This window comes from Bufo bufo, chromosome 1, assembly GCF_905171765.1.
Source record: "Bufo bufo chromosome 1, aBufBuf1.1, whole genome shotgun sequence".
In the NCBI taxonomy this organism is placed as follows: domain Eukaryota; kingdom Metazoa; phylum Chordata; class Amphibia; order Anura; family Bufonidae; genus Bufo; species Bufo bufo.
Window position 1 is genome coordinate 65,319,204 of NC_053389.1, and position 15,886 is coordinate 65,335,089.

Here is a 15,886-nt window from a genome sequence, read left to right on the forward strand (position 1 = left end):
ATACTGTCGGATTTGAGTTTTCACAAAGTGAAAACTCATCCCTGAAAGAGCTTTTATGCAGACGGATCTTCGAATCCGTCTGTATGAAAGTAACCTACGGCCACGGATCACGGATGCCAATCTTGTGTGCATCGTGTTCTTTCAACGGACCCATTGACTTGAATGGGTCCGTGAACCGTTGTCCGTCAAAAAAATAGGACAGGTCATATTTTTTTTGACGGACAGGAAACACGGATCATGGATGCGGCTGCAAAACGGTGCATTTTCCGATTTTTTCCACGGACCCATTGAAGTCAATGGGTCCGCGAAAAAAAACTGGGAAAACGGCACAACGGCCACGGATGCACACAACGGTCGTGTGCATGAGGCCTTAAATTCACCCCCCCATGGATGCTTGTTTTTTTCCGACAGTGGGGTAGATAATTACACATAGGGTTTTAAAAGAATAAACTATCTGACTCAGACCAAGAGCCGACTCAGCGACGTCAGCAAGTGAATGGAAGCATCCGCGCATGCGCATTGCGCAACCTAAGCTTCAGTTCACTTGCTTCTTGTCAGCTCAGCGAATGAACCGATTCATGTGAAAGATCCGAACTTCCCATCTTTAGTTTACTCGCAGTAAACCTTTCCAGCAACCTGTAGCAGCGTCCCCTCTCGGCGCGTGCGCACAGTCAAGAAGAAGCCGATGCCAGCAGTCTGCAACGGCGCATCAGGCTGAGCCTGTGCGCACGCGCAGGATCTCAAAGCGGAAAGGAGGAGGGAGAGACAGCACTGAGGAGTAGAAGGCAGCGCTGGGCACGAATGGCGATGCGTGCGGCCGGGCACCATGCATCCACAGACCTCCCTTGCTTGGGCACCTTAATTCAATGATTGACAGGTTAGTAAAACCAGTTTTTCCGCAGAATAAAGCCACAAATAGCTTTTATAAGGCCACCTTAGAAATCGGAATGCTACCTGGACATGAGCATATGTTTAGCTCACAGGGCTTATAGGTGGGTGACAGAATCCCTTTAATCATATGCATAAATTATGATAATTGGGGGCAGGGTAATGAGCCCAGACCTCCACACCATAGATACAGATACTGCATATGTTTGGAAAATGTAATAAAAAGTTTGTGAAAGAAAAAAAAGAAAACCTCCCTGAAATGAGTTTTGCAGGTTGGGATGTCTGCATGCGCCCAGTGTGGAAATGTTACGAAGGGCCATTCTTTCACTCACCCTTCAACAGAGAAAAAATTTCCTGTACAAGGCCACTTCTCTTGTTTAACCACCTTTGCCGTATACCTTAGAAATGTCCATGCGGCCTGGGTTACGTAGGAGAGACTACGCAAAAGGTGAAAGATCGTATTGGACAACACAAATCCAATATACGTACACAAAAAATGTATGCCCCTTTGGCTGAACATTTTATTTCCCAGAAACAAGCAGTTAGCCAACTTCGGTATCAAGTCATTGACTGGGTTCCGCCTCTACGCCGGGGTGGTAACCGCGAGGCTGTGCTCCAGGAGAGAGAGATGCGATGGATCAGACGTCTGAATACCCTTTATCCGTCTGGTCTAAATAAAGAATATTGCTGGGACTAATGTATCACCAATTGCAATTCATTTTGTTTCTTTCCTGCACAGGTCGTGTGTCGTCTTAGGCTACTTTCACATTAGCGTTTTTCTTTTCCGGCATAGAGTTCCGTCCTAGGGGCTCTATACCGGAAAAGAACTGATCAGGTATATCCCCATGCATTCTGAATGGAGAATAATCCGTTCAGGATGCATCAGGATGTCTTTAGTTCAGTCATTTTGACTGATCAGGCAAAGGAGAAAACCGTAGCATGCTACGGTTTTATCTCCGGCGAAAAAAACTGAAGACTTGCCTGAATGCCGGATCCGGCATTTTTTTCCATAGGAATGTATTAGTGCCGGATCCGGCATTTTTTTCCATAGGAACCGTCCTTCCGGTCTGCGCATGCGCAGACCTTTAAAAATGAGAAAAAAATAAATACCGGATCCATTTTGCCTGATGACACCGGAAAAACGGATCCGGTATTGCAATGCATTTTTAAGACTAATCAGAAGAATTTTTTTCTGTAAGGGGTTGTTCACCCATGAGGACCTTTTCTGCAAACCACCCCAGCGTGGCCAGGCGCACAGTGGGAATCATACTTCCCTGATCCCCATCAGGTGCCACAGTCCTAGCTCTCCCTGCGTCAACATCTGGTTTGCCGCGGGTCACATGACATGGCTGTGACCAGTCATTCGCTGCAGTGGCCACGTGAAAGTAAATGCTGACGCAGGGAGACAGGCGGCTCCTGAGGGGGGCGATGGGGAGCCAGAACCCACCGTCAGGGATCAGGTAAGTATGATTCCCCCTGTGGGCTCTGCAGAAGAGGTCCCCAGAAGTGAACAACCCCTTTAAAGGTCCTTACGTTTAAAGGGGTTGTCTCACATCGGCAAATAGCATTTATTGTGTAGAGAAAGTTATTACAAGGCACTAACCATGGAAACGAGCAGTGCATAATGGTGATGGAAAAATGAATCCAGCCAGCAAAGGAGACCAATATGGACAATCACAATACATTAGTAAGTGCCTTGTATTAACTTCCTCTACATGCTAAATGCTATTTGCTGAAGTGAGACAAGTCCTTAAATGATGCCTTTACAAAAATTGGCAAAAAAAGAGCTCTCCTACAACTCGGCTGTATGAGGAGGAAAAAACTGTACTCAAAAATGGCTATGACATTAATACAGACATTAAAAGCAGCTGTAGGAAAACTCTGCTGTAGTTTAAGAGCTAGATGCGTATAGCATAGCAACCAATCAGATCCAGCTCTTATTTCAAAAACCTTTTAAAATATGAAAGCAACAATGTGATTGGTAGCCATAGGCAGCTCCTCCCTGCCGATCCTCCCTCCCACAGGCGGCGCTGTGTAGTTTGAGTCGACGTCACTGCAAGGCATCCGAAGCCAGCAGCGACTGACGCAGCACATACCACGTGACCCCTACAGTGACTTACTTCCGCCCTCGAGCCCCTCCCACGCTCACCCCCCCCCCGCCCCTTCCCTTAATAAGGCGTGGCCAGCTAGTAACGTAACGTGAGGTTCCACCGGTCGTTTTGTCGCTTGCTTGTGTCGTCATTGGGTCGGAGGGCGAAAATGGGGGCTGCGGAGGCGGACAGGACCTTGTTTGTAGGGAATTTGGACCCGAGAGCCACGGAGGAGCTGCTGTTCGAGCTGTTTCTGCAGGTAAGGGCGCGGAAGTGTAACAGGGATCGAGGGCTTTTCCGTTGTAGAAGCGGAACATGTGGGAAAGACAATATTATTGACCGTTGTGGGCGGTTTGACGAATTATGTACAAAGCGAATATGCGGCCGGTACTGTATGCATGACACGTCTACTGTGCACTATTACTAACGAGGAGGGCCATGGAGAGCAGTTTCCTTATTGTACGCTAGATGGCAGTGTGGAGCAGGGCATCCACTGGTAGAGGCTGCACTGGAGACCCTATTGGGGTACTTTCACACTAGTGTAGAATCCGGCAGAAGCTGCCAGATCCGGAAATCCGTGTGCAAACGGATACCATTTGTTACCGGATCTGTCTCTCCAATGTCATCTGGAAAAAACGGATTATATATATATATATATATATATATATATATCTATATATATATATATATATATATATATATATATATATATATCTCACACACACTATAGGAGGCGGTTTCTGGTATGTACAACCTGTGGCCCTCCAGTGTTTGCAAAACTTCATCATGCCTGGACAGCCTACAGCTATCGGGATATGCTGGCAGTTGTAGTTTTGCAACAGCTGAAAATACGGACTCCCTCCATGTGCACTCCATATTTCTTTCTCACTGCCGTCAGTAGAATGGCTATTTTTGTTCGCACAATAATAGCACGTTATCTATAATTTGCAGAATGGCCGCATGGGTCTGCAAAAGACAGATTTTCCCTAGCAGAGAGAGAATTAGAGAATTGCCAATGGAAAAACTTAAAGGGGTTCTACGGGACTTAAAGGATAACTGTTGTATTTATTTATTTATTTTTGGAGTATTGGATTGGTGATTAATATCACCTCGGTGACCCTATTTCATCTTTTCATTGTGTACTCGATTTACCCCTTAATTACACATTTTTTTTGTTCCCTGTACTGCCTACTTTTACCTGTGCTTAAAATGGGGTTGCTCGGCATGGTCCACGCAGCGTGCAGGGTCACATTACTGACAGCCAGGGACTGTAAGTAAATGATTAAAGCCAGGTCCTCCCCAGCAGCTGATAACAGTGCCTGGGCTGTGTGCACTTCTCCCTGTCCCTGCGCTTGGCAGACGCTCCCTCACTCAGCAGAGCTGGAGGATGCAGAGTTGAAGCAGCGCAGACCAGGGAAGGGAGATCTGCCGTCTGCTCAGTGTATAAATGAAATCAACATGTGGTAAGAGGACCCCTCTGTGCTGCAGGAGATTAACCCTTAGGGGGGATGGCTCTGGTTACTGACACTTTTGGGAGGCTATTGTTACTGGCTAGTGAGGGCAGGTGGGATTGGCCTCAGGGTGAGGGCAGAGGATCGCCATCGTAACCTGAATAGTGAGATTGCAGTTTTATGCAGACTGGTTTATAAGGGCTGAATCTTATTACATATGGGGTAAATCAGTCTAATAGTAACAGATTCTGGAATATCATGTTATTAGTAACTACATTATGAAAATTGAAATTTAGGGTCTAAAATGTGACAGTTGTCTTTTAAGAAAATGAAAATACTTGTTACTTTATTTAAAATATATTCTCCAATAAATTAGTTATAATGACTTGTTTTTGTCTGGGGAGCAATCCTCGGGGGAAATAAAATGGCCGCCGTCCTATTGCACACACAACCTGTCCTAATCACACAGGAGGACAAGTTGCTTCTTAACACTGAGATAAAGAGCTGCCTCATCCTCCTCTCTGCTTGTCAGGGCTTATGGTCCTGAATACAGCTTATAAGATTTTCAGATGACTCTCTGTAGGAATGGAGTCCATGAGGACACATAAAGTACAGAGAGGAGGTGGGGATGTGGATAATGAGCAGCAGCTCTTGTATGCAGTCTCCATTACCACAGTCTGTCCTGTCCGTCCTCTCTGTACTTCATGTCTCCTCATGGACTCCATTCCTACAGAGATTTAGCTGAAGATCTTATCAGCTGTATTCAGGATCATAACTCCTGACAAGCAGAGCAGAGAGAAGGATGAGGCAGCTCTTTAGCTCAGTGTTGTGAAGTAACTTGTCCTCCTGTGTGATTAGGACAGGTTTTGTGTGTGCTAATAGGACGGCGGCCATTTTATTTCCCTTAAAGGGGTTATCCCACTTAGCAGTTTCATACTTACCTGCTGCCACCGCGCGTTCACTTCCTGGATTCTGGCTGGGGGCGGGCTCATCCTTGATTGAAGTCTTCTCCCCGGCCGGGCCGCGCGCTGGAGCTGAACGCGCACGCTGCCGCGCATGCGCAATGTGACTTATTTCTGGCCAGTATAGTACAGAGCCGGCGTGTGCGTTCGCAGCTCTGTACTATTCTGGCCGGGAAGAAGTCACCGCTAGCCCGCATGCGCGGCAGCGTGCGCGTTCAGGACAGCGAGTGGCCCGGCCGGAGAAAAGAAGTCTTCTGGCAAGCGCGACCATCGGGATTTTGCGGAAGAGCGGTGGTCGTAACCAGGGGAGACCGAGTCACAACAATAAGGAAAGTGGGGATGAATTTTCTCCTAATCGGTGGGAATTTGTTTAATAAAGTTATTTACAAAAATGATCACTGTCAAATCATTAACAGATTTAACAGTGATCATTATGATGGATAACCCCTTTAAGGCTCCATTCACACGTCCGTGTGTGTGTGGATCCGCAACACACCCGCCCGGCACCCCTATAAAAATTGCCTATTCTTGTCCGCAGTCTTCGGACAGAATAGAGAATAGGACATGTTCTATCTTTTGTGGAGCGTGCCGACCCGAAGATCGGGGCCGCGCTCGGCGGATGCGGACAGCACACTGTGTGCTGTCCGCATCCATTCCATTCCCATAGAAATTAATGGTCCGCAAAATTGCGGAACGGATGCGGACCCATTTGCGGCACGGGTGTGAATGGAGCCTAATGATTGCTCTCTAGTCAAAAGAGCCATTAGGGCTAATGAAAGGTATTTGGGAAATATTTATAAAAGTAATACCAAAGTAATTTCAATTTCTTCATTCCCACAGAACCCCGTTAAGAGCAAACAGTCAGTTGAAGGTGTTTTCTGTGGCTAAGAATATTGATGTCCTATCCTCAGTATCGGCTCAGTGGGGGTTCCGACTCCTGACAGCCCTGCGATCAGCTGTTTGAGAGGCTGTAGTGCTCCAATATCTTCCTAGGCCAGTGATGTCACGTGGCCTAGGCGCAGCTCAGTCCATTAAATGAATGGTCCTGGCTGCAATGCCCAACACGGCCACTATACAGTGTATGGCACTGTGCTTAGTATAGTGAGGAGACTGGAGAGCCACAGCTGATCAGCCAGAAGTCAGACCCCACTGATCAGATTTTAATGACCTATCCAGAACATAAGTCATTAATATCTTACTCCCAGGGCCCTTGTATACACTATACTTACCTGCTCCCCAGCACGCATGTCGCTCTGGTTCCCTGCACGTCCGCTGCTGCATCTCCCCGTCTCATGGATCAAAACATATGGGGGCGGGGGGGGCGGGCAGCCTTAAGGGGTCCCCGTCGCGGCCTGCTATTGGCTGCTCCAGAACACCCCCCACCCCCCTTGCCGGATGTTTTGATCTGCGTGCTGGGGAGATGTAGCGGCTGTGCAGGGAACCAGAGCGCCACGTTAGCCGGGGAGCAGGGTAGGTATAATGTATATGAGGGGCCCGGGCATTGGAGGGGATCTTTTTTTTTTTTTTTTTTTTAACTGACGACATATCCTCTGGGTCAGTCGTCAGTATCTGATCAGTGGGGAACAACACCTTTAACTGCCAGTTCACACTGAGGTTTTGGCTCTGATTTTGAAGCTTTTTTCTGCCTCAAACCTGCCTTCCATTAATTTTAGTGTTAGTGCTGTTTTCTATAGAATTTGCAATGAAAATCTATTTAGTTAATGGGAAGCAGAAAAAAGTAATAGTCATCAAAATCTGCTCCAAAAACAGCCTGTGGTACAAAAATCAGCTTATTCTGAGGCAGATTCAGGTCCTGATCAGCTGCAAAAAAAAAGTGACTGTACTCTAAGGCCTCTTGCACACTAACTGCGCACCATGCTATGGCCCGCAATGCATGAACACCCACCATGGGGAAGCCGCAGCAGATCGCTGACCCATTCACTTTAATGGGTTCGCCATCCGCCCGTTCCACAAAAAGATAGGACATGTTCTATCTTTTTGCAGAACGGAAGTACAGGACGAAACCCCACAGAAGCACTCCGTAGTGCTTCCGTAGTGGTTCCGTTCCGCACCATTCCGCATCTACGGATTTGCGGACCCATTGAAGTGAATGGGTCCGCCTCCGTGATAGGAAATGCACACGGAACAGTGCCCATGTATTGCAGATCTGCAAATGCGGTCCGTAATACGGCCATTGAGCGCACACGTTCATGTGCAATAAGCCTAAGGGTGTATAAGGTGACTGCTGCAGGGATTAATAGACATAATACGAGCGTCTCCTCTTCAGATATGGTTTTGTATTTCTAATGGGCTGCTTGGTTTTCCAGGCTGGACCTGCACTGAGCGTTAAAATCCCCAAGGATAAAGATGGCAATCCGAAATTATTTGCTTTTGTAAACTTCAAGCATGAAGAATCTGTTCCCTATGGGATGAGTCTGTTAAATGGAATCAAACTGTTTGGACGGCCTCTGAAAATCCAGTACCGATCAGGTAAATGGGGAGGACATAGGGCCGTGACTATAGCTGCTGTGTCTAGGAGGCGGACATGGCTCCTCCTGACTGCTAGGAGGGATCTAACCAGTTTTAGATTGGTGTCTATAGATAGCGGACGGTGTCGGTCTCCCTCACCGTGCTGTCTTTTGGGGTCTGTTCATATGTCCGCATCTGTTCCACGGAACGGGTGCGTACCCATTCATTTTCAATGGGGCCTCAAAAGATGCAGACAGCACACCATGTGCTGTCCACAACCGCATTCCGTTTCGCGGCCCCGCAAAAGCATAGAACATGCCCTATTCTTGGCCACGGACAAGAAAAGGCATTTCTGTCATGGTGCCAGCCATATGCGGTCCGCAAAATACGGAACACACACGGCCGGTGTCTGTGTTTTGCGGATTTGCAATTTGAGAACCGCAAAACAGTTGCCGACGTGTGAATGAACCCTTCTCAAAACTGATATAAAGTAAAACTTAGTTACCCGTACCAACCAACCAATCAGATTCCGCCTTTCATTTTTCAGAGCTTGGAAAATGAAAGGTAGAACCTCATTGGTTTCTATGGGCATCTAAGCTACGTCTCCTTTAGGCCCCTTTCACACGGGCGAGTATTCCGCGCGGGTGTGCGTGGATTGAACGCATTGCACCCGCACTGAATCCTGACCCATTCATTTCTATGGGGCTGTGCACACGAGCGGTGATTTTCACGCATCACTTGTGCGTTGCGTGAAAATCACAGCATGCTCCTCTTTGTGCGTTTTTCACGTAACGCAGGCCCCATAGAAATGAATGGGGTTGCGTGAAAATCGCAAGCAAGTGCAGATGCGGTACGATTTTCACGCACGGTTGCTAGGAGACGATCGGGATGGGGACCCGATCATTATTATTTTCTCTTATAACATGGTTATAAGGGAAAATAATAGCATTCTGAATACAGAATGCATAGTACAATAGATAAAATTAAACTCCCCTTAGTCCACTTGATCGCGCAGCCGGCATCTCTTCTGTCTTCATCTTAGCTGATTGCAGGAAAAGGACCTGTGGTGACGTCACTCCGGTCATCACATGGTCCATCACATGATCTTTTACCATGGTGATGACCGGAGTGATGCCACCACAGGTCCTTTTCCTGCAATCAGCTAAGATGAAGACAGAAGAGATGCCAGCTGCGCGAGCAAGTGGACTAAGGTGAGTTTAATTATTATTTTTTTTAACCCCTCCAGCGCTATTTTACTATGCATTCTGTATTCAGAATGCTATTTATTTTCCCTTTTATAACCATGTTATAAGGGAAAATAATACAATCTACAGAACACCGATCCCAAGCCCAAACTTCTGTGAAGAAGTTCGGGTTTGGGTACCAAACATGTGCGATTTTTCTCATGCGAGTGCAAAATGCATCACAATGTTTTGCGCTCGCGTGGAAAAATCACGCATGTTCCCGCAACGCCCGTGTGACAGAGGCCTTACTCTAGTTTTGATAAATCTTCCACCTTTTTTTTTTTTTTTTTTTTTTCTTTTTTTTTTTTTTATAGCCTGGACACTGTTAAATCCAACTTGTCCCGCTTCCCCTGACTGTGGATTGTATGCAGAGGCTGATGGCTATTGTACTCTACAGCTAAGGCAATTAACAGAGAAGTGGCCTTATCTATAATACTTAACTTTTAATCATAAAATAAAAAAAAAATAAAAAAAATCACAGCAAGTAGTGCAAGTAAACCAGTGCACAAGTTAAGTAAAGGAATGGTCTTGCCGCTTTGTAGATTATCGGTAAGGGGGGGGGGGGGGGGTCTCCCAACATTGAGCCCGATGTCTTGCCCCTACTTGGCCTGAGCTACGTTTCGCGCTCAGCTAGCGGAGCAGTTGCCCTGATAAGGGCGACCCCTCTGAGCCGTCCCTCAAATCTGACTAGGGCTCCTTGCTGTACCCCAAGGGCTTGTTCACCCGACCGTTTGAAGCACGTGCTGTGGACCGCAAATTGTGGTCCGCAATGCACGGGCACCGACTGTGGCCCAGCCGCATAGGGATCGTGGACCCATTCACTTGAATGGGTCCGCCATCCGTACGTTCCGCAAAAAGATAGAGCATGGTCATCTTTTTGCTGTGCAGAGGAACGGAACCCCAGGAAGCACTCCATAGTGCTTCCGTAGGGTTCCGTTCCGCATCTCCGGATTTGTGGACCTATTGAAGTGAATGGGTCCGCATCTGATGTGGAATGCACACGGAACGGTGCCTGTGTATTGCGGATCCACAAATGCAGTCCGCATTGCGGCAACGGGCAGCACATGTTGGTGTGAATGAGCCCTAAGTGGAATGGTTTCAAGACTCTGGAATGAAGAAATGGGAAACTCTGCAGGTAAGTCCCAGATAATGATTAAAAAATGTTGGGACCGGAGTGTAAACTGTAGCTCAGGCCAAGTAGGGGCATTTCTGGGCGAGACCCCCTGCTCGACATTGGGAGACCCCCTGCTACCAATCTACAAAGTCGTAAGACCGTTCCTTCTCTTAAACTGCGCACTGGCTTACTTGCACTACTTGCTGTGATTTTATTTAAAAAAATTTTTTGGGCTATTTTATTTATTTTTTATTGAACAATTAAAAGTTAAGTATTCTAGATAGGGCCACTCTTCTGTTAATTGCTTTTAAAAATGGGGGCGCCCGACCTCTGTATCCTACTAACAATATGTGACATTGGTTGTGTTACGGTCTACTCTACATCTAACAATAAACATTATTTGATCCATTTTCTTAGTCGCTTCCATGTATTTTGAATATTTCACTAGGTGAAAAGGGTCAGTGGGGCTTCAACAGCTGGGACCCCCCACCAATCTCAGCGTAGGTTGTGTCCCCCCTGTTTGAATGGAGTGGTGGTCAAGCATGTGCACTGCTCTCTCGTCTTAAACTCTATGGGCTGCCTTTGACAGTGTACCTATTTACCCGCAGCTTCATTTACATGTGAGACTTGGGACCCCCATTCTCAAGATCAATGGGAGTCCCAGCAGTCTGACTCCACTGGTCAGAAACTTATCTATCCTGTGTCTTTCTTCTGGAGGAGAGCTATTTAATGACTTTACCAATGTATAGTAGGAGAGTTTACCCAAAGACGAAAAAGGAAAATGTAAAATTCTGGTTCGCTTATTGCCTCTTTATTTTCTTCTTTTGCCAGGGAGCAGTCATGCCTCTCAAGATGCAAATAATGCAGCGTCCTCTCCACATGGAAACGGTGGCTTTGGCAGTGGTCCATCACCCAACGGCAACAGGTAAGCTGTAACCTGAGCTGCAGTAGCAGACTATACGCTGTACAGAGCTGTGGGAGCACCAATTGTAAGACCCCACCAATCTGATATCGTAGACTTATCAATATCTTGGACCTTTTAAAAAACCCTTTTAACTGCTCATTTGCATGTGGATTAAAGGTACTGATTGCTGTGTGACAGGTATTACACTTGGCAGAGGTAGCCCTACAAGGCATAGTGCCTGGTGTAACGGTGAATTTCCTGGGGACACACTCCCTTAAGTGTGTGTATTAATCCCTTAAAGGTATATTTCTGTTGTGACAAGCTAACCCCGATTGACCGGATAGAGGATAACTATTTGGTCACGAGGATTGGGATTCCTGAAGTGAGCGGGGCAGCAGGTCATCAATGATCCACCCCCTCACGCCATAGAAAGAATTAAAATAAACTGCTAAAACTTTTTTTTTTTTTTTTTTCACCTTACATCACAAAAAGTGTAACACCAAGCGATCAAAAAGGCGTATGAAACTCCCCCCCCCCCCCCCAAATAGTACCAATCAAACCGTCACCTCATCCTGCAAAAAAATGAGCCCCTACATAAAATAATCAGGCAAAAAAATAAATAAATATGGCTCTCAGAATGGAGACACTAAAACATGATTTTTTTTTTTTTATATTTTGTTTCAAAATTGCTTTTGTGTTAAAGTGAAAAAAGTACATATTGGGTATCGCCACGTCCGTAGCAACTAGGTCTAGTAAAATTATCACCTGACTTAAAAAACAAAACAAAAAAAAACTGTCAGCCATTTTTTTTTGTCACCTTACATCACAAAAAGTGCAACACCAAGCGATCAAAAAGGCGTATGCCACCCCCCCAAAAAATAGTACCTATCAAACCGTAAAATGCTTTATGTAAAACCAAAAAAGTAGTCATATTTGGTATTGTCGCGTCCATAACAACCTGCTGTATAACAATAGCACATGATCTAACCTGTCAGATGAATATTGTAAAAATAAAAACTGTGCCAAGACTTTTTTTTTTTTTTTTTTTACCTTGCCTCACAAAAATTGAGGTAGTAAACAACTGCCACCTTATCCCGTAGTTTCCAAAATGGGGTCACTTTTTTGGGAGTTTCTACTCTAGGGGTGCATCAGGGGGTCTTCAAATGTGACATGGCAGCTTAAAATTATCCCAGTGAAATCTGCCTTCCAAAAACCATATGGCGTTCCTTTCTTTCTGTGCTCTGCCGTGTGCCTGTACAGCAGTTTACGACCACATATGGGGTGTTTCTGTAAACTACAGAATTGTTTGGCTGTTAACCCTTGATTTGTTACTGGAAAAAATGGATTAAAATGGAAAATCTACCAAAAAAGTTAAATTTCATCTCCATATTACTTTAATTCTTGTGGAACTCCTAAAGGGTTAACAAAGTTTGTAAAGTCAGATTTGAATACCTTGAGGGGTGTTTTTTTATAAAATGGGGCCATTTATGGGTGGTTTCTATTATGTAAGCCCCACAAAGTGACTTCAGATCTGAACTGGTCCTTTAAAAAGTGGGTTTTGGAAATTTTCTAAAATTAAGATTTGCTTTCTTGTGTCCCAAAAAAAGAAAATGTCATTTACAACGTGATCCAAACATGAAGTAGACATATGGGAAATGTAAAGTAATAACTATTTTAGGAGGCATCGCTATCTGTTTTAAAAGCCAATAAATTGCAATTTTGAAAATTACTAAGTTTTCCAAACTTTTGGTAAAAGATAGATGAAATATTTTGACTAAAATTTACCACTGTCATAAAGTACAATATGTGATGAGGAAACAGTCTTAGAATGGCTTGGATAAGTAAAAGCATTTTAAAGTGATCACCAGATGTGTCAGATTTACAAAAAATGGCCTGGGCAGTAAGGTGAAAAATGGCAGGGTCCTGAAGGGGTTAATGCTTATGAAGGCATGACAACAATCCCTCCTTGGAGTTTTTTTTTTTTTTTTTTTGTCTTGCCCTTACGGTATTGTGGTACCTTATTTTGCGAGCTGGTATAAGTGGTCATGCAAAATTTTCTTTCTGCATTTTTATTTTTTTTACTTTCCTTAACTTTTTTCCCTCCATACACCATGCAGGATAAAAACATTTTTTATATTTTTGAAATTTGAACAGTTCTGGACGTGTAACTTTTTGTAACCAAAAAAAACAAAACCTATGCAGTAGGAGCTAAAGAAAAAGGTCATGTGTGTCTGTATCGTGGGTTCATTGGATTTCTTTTCTTTACAGATACGACTATAGTTCGGACATGAGACACGACTACTCGCCACCTGTTCCAGGCTATCAGAAACCATACTCTTCTCCAGACAGTCTTCAAAGACAAGCAATGGTGACTGCACAAATTTTATGTCTATTAGGCCTTATGCACACGGCCGTGTTCCGCGGCCGAGAGCGGTCCGTGGTAACCCGGCCGGGACTCCTACTGACAGCAGGAGCGCATGGCGTCATTGGTTGCTATGACGCCGTGCGCTTCATGCCGCCGCCGCTGTACAGTGATACACTCGTATGATCTATACGAATCACTGTACAGCGGCGGCGGCATGAAGCGCACGGCGTCATAGCAACCAATGACGCCGTGCGCTCCTGCTGTCAGAAGGAATTTCGGCTGCGGAACACGGCCGTGTGCATGAGGCCTTAGCGTAATGTGCACCAAATATATTAAGGGGAATCTGCAGGGAAAAGCCACAGATTAACTCCATGTCATAGTCCAACAAGTATTCTGCTGCCATACACCAATTCAATGCCCATCTAAGGGTACTTTCACACTAGCGTTTTTCTTTTCCGGCACTGAGTTCCGTCATGGGGTCTCAATACCGGAAAAGAACTGATCAGTTTTATCCCCATGCATTCAGAATGGAGAGAAATCCGTTCAGGATGTCTTCAGTTCAGTCACTGAACGGCGTTTTGGACGGAGGAAATACCGCCGCATGCTACGGTATTATCTCTGTCTAAAATTCCAGATTAGATGCCGGATCAGCACTAAATACTGCAATGCCGTCCCCGTCCTTCAGGTCTGTGCATGGGCAGACCGGTAAAAATGTGAAGAAAAAATAAATAAAATAATTAGCTGCTTGCCGGATCACTCTACCGCAAGTGTAAATTTTGTTCTCTGTAGGATAAGTCTGGACAAGAGATCTGTGGCAGAGGTTTCCTCCCAGTTCACTGCAGCTGCATGCTTGACTGAGCATGCATATGTATGGGTAGATCAGCAGGAATGGCTATCTTCCAAATGAGTACTCGGCTGACAATTATTTTGTGTATTGCCAGCTTTAGAAGCAGCTGACTGACATTGCATACAGTTGACCTACAACAGGGATCAAAAATCCACAGCACTCCAGTTGTGGTCCATCTATAACTCCCAGCATGCACACTTCCTTGGTTATTCTCTGAATTCTCATAGTTGAATGTGCCAAGTTGGGAGTTGTAGTTTCACTACTTTACACAGGTAGATTCCCCCCCCCCCCCCAGTTGATCTTCTTACTTGTTTTGGCTATGCAGAATGTATTCACAACTTTTATTAAACTAGCGTATTTATTTTCCCCCAGATGAATAGCTTTTACAGACAAGGATCTTCTCATGGTTCCAACTCGGAGATGTCTAACGCTAATTCCTCTGCATCGAATTACTCGCCCTACTACAGTCCATATAATCAAAGCTCCTCCCAGTCCGCCCCAGTGCGCTATGAGTCCTCCCACGGCCACCGAAAAATGAGGAACCAAGCCTCTCATCCTTATCAGAACGATGGTTACCAAAGCAGTAAAGACGCCTATTACAGGGGAAGTCAGGAAGAGCACTACTACGAAGATCGTGGTACTCAGAGAAAAGAGCCTAAGTGGCGCCATTCTCGCTATTAAAGAGTCTCGTTTATACCTGTAAGGAGAGATCTGTTTCAAGGAGTCTTTCATAATTGTGTGTTCAAGAAGAAAATGCACTTGCCTCGAGTCCCATACAAGGTTGGAGACGAAGCTCACACATTTTGGAGTGGGAGAATGTGATGTCATGTATCACCTTTTTTTTTATATTTTTAATTTTTATTTTTTTATTTTTTTTAATGGGAGTTTTAAAAAATTGTATTCAGTGTGGGGAAAAAATATTGGTGGTTAATTTAAAAAAAATTGAAAATTGTTGCATGTACATGAAGCTACATATTCTATTCTGTATTGGAATACCTCATGTCTGGAGGTCCTGCATTGTAAAAAGAAGAAAAAAAATGTAATATTGGAGATGATCAGTGTTGTACTTAAAGGAGGAGTTCACTTTATCACTACCCCTGCATTAGACGAGGCTAGAAAAAAAATCCCAGCAGAAGTGTCTCCATGCGGGGGGTATATGCTGTGGTTTATCTGCTGCAAAAATCTTACAGTAGCAGCAAAGTGGATGATATTTAAAGGGAACCTGTCACCGGGATTTTGTGTATAGAGCTGAGGACATGGGTTGCTAGATGGCCGCTAGCACATCCGCCATATCCAGTCCCCATAGCTCTGTGTGCTTTTATTGTGTAAAAAAATAAAATAAAAAAATACCGATTTGATAGATATGCAAATTAACCTGAGATGAGTCCTGTACGTGAGATGAGTCAGGGTCAGGACTCATCTCAGGTTAATTTGCATATGTATCAAATCTGTTTTTTTACACAATAAAAGCACACAGAGCTATGGGGACTGGGTATGGCGGATGTGCTAGCAGCAATCTAGCAGCCCATGTTCTCTGCTCCTATACACAAAA

At 45.0% G+C, this 15,886-nt stretch overlaps 1 protein-coding gene across 1 annotated transcript; it reads left to right on the top strand.

Annotated features, from left to right (window-relative positions):
- The first annotated feature begins 3,051 nt into the window (after positions 1-3,051).
- Positions 3,052-15,614, top strand: RBM7 (RNA binding motif protein 7). The gene is made up of 5 exons (XM_040425532.1): positions 3,052-3,237; positions 7,719-7,881; positions 11,050-11,143; positions 13,391-13,490; positions 14,707-15,614. The coding sequence occupies exons 1-5, from the start codon at positions 3,148-3,150 to the stop codon at positions 15,013-15,015; spliced, it is 756 nt and encodes a 251-aa protein (XP_040281466.1). The 5' UTR covers positions 3,052-3,147; the 3' UTR covers positions 15,016-15,614.
- The last annotated feature ends 272 nt before the right edge of the window (positions 15,615-15,886 follow it).

What these genes read in the sequence shown, in the direction of transcription:
- RBM7 (XM_040425532.1), top strand. Translation starts at nt 3,148, where the DNA reads ATGGGGGCTGCGGAGGCGGACAGGACCTTGTTTGTAGGGAATTTGGAC. An exon ending in CCATCACCCAACGGCAACAG is followed by an intron (nt 11,144 to 13,390) that starts GTAAGCTGTAAC and finishes TTTTCTTTACAG; the next exon opens with ATACGACTATAGTTCGGACA. An exon ending in GTCTTCAAAGACAAGCAATG is followed by an intron (nt 13,491 to 14,706) that starts GTGACTGCACAA and finishes ATTTTCCCCCAG; the next exon opens with ATGAATAGCTTTTACAGACA.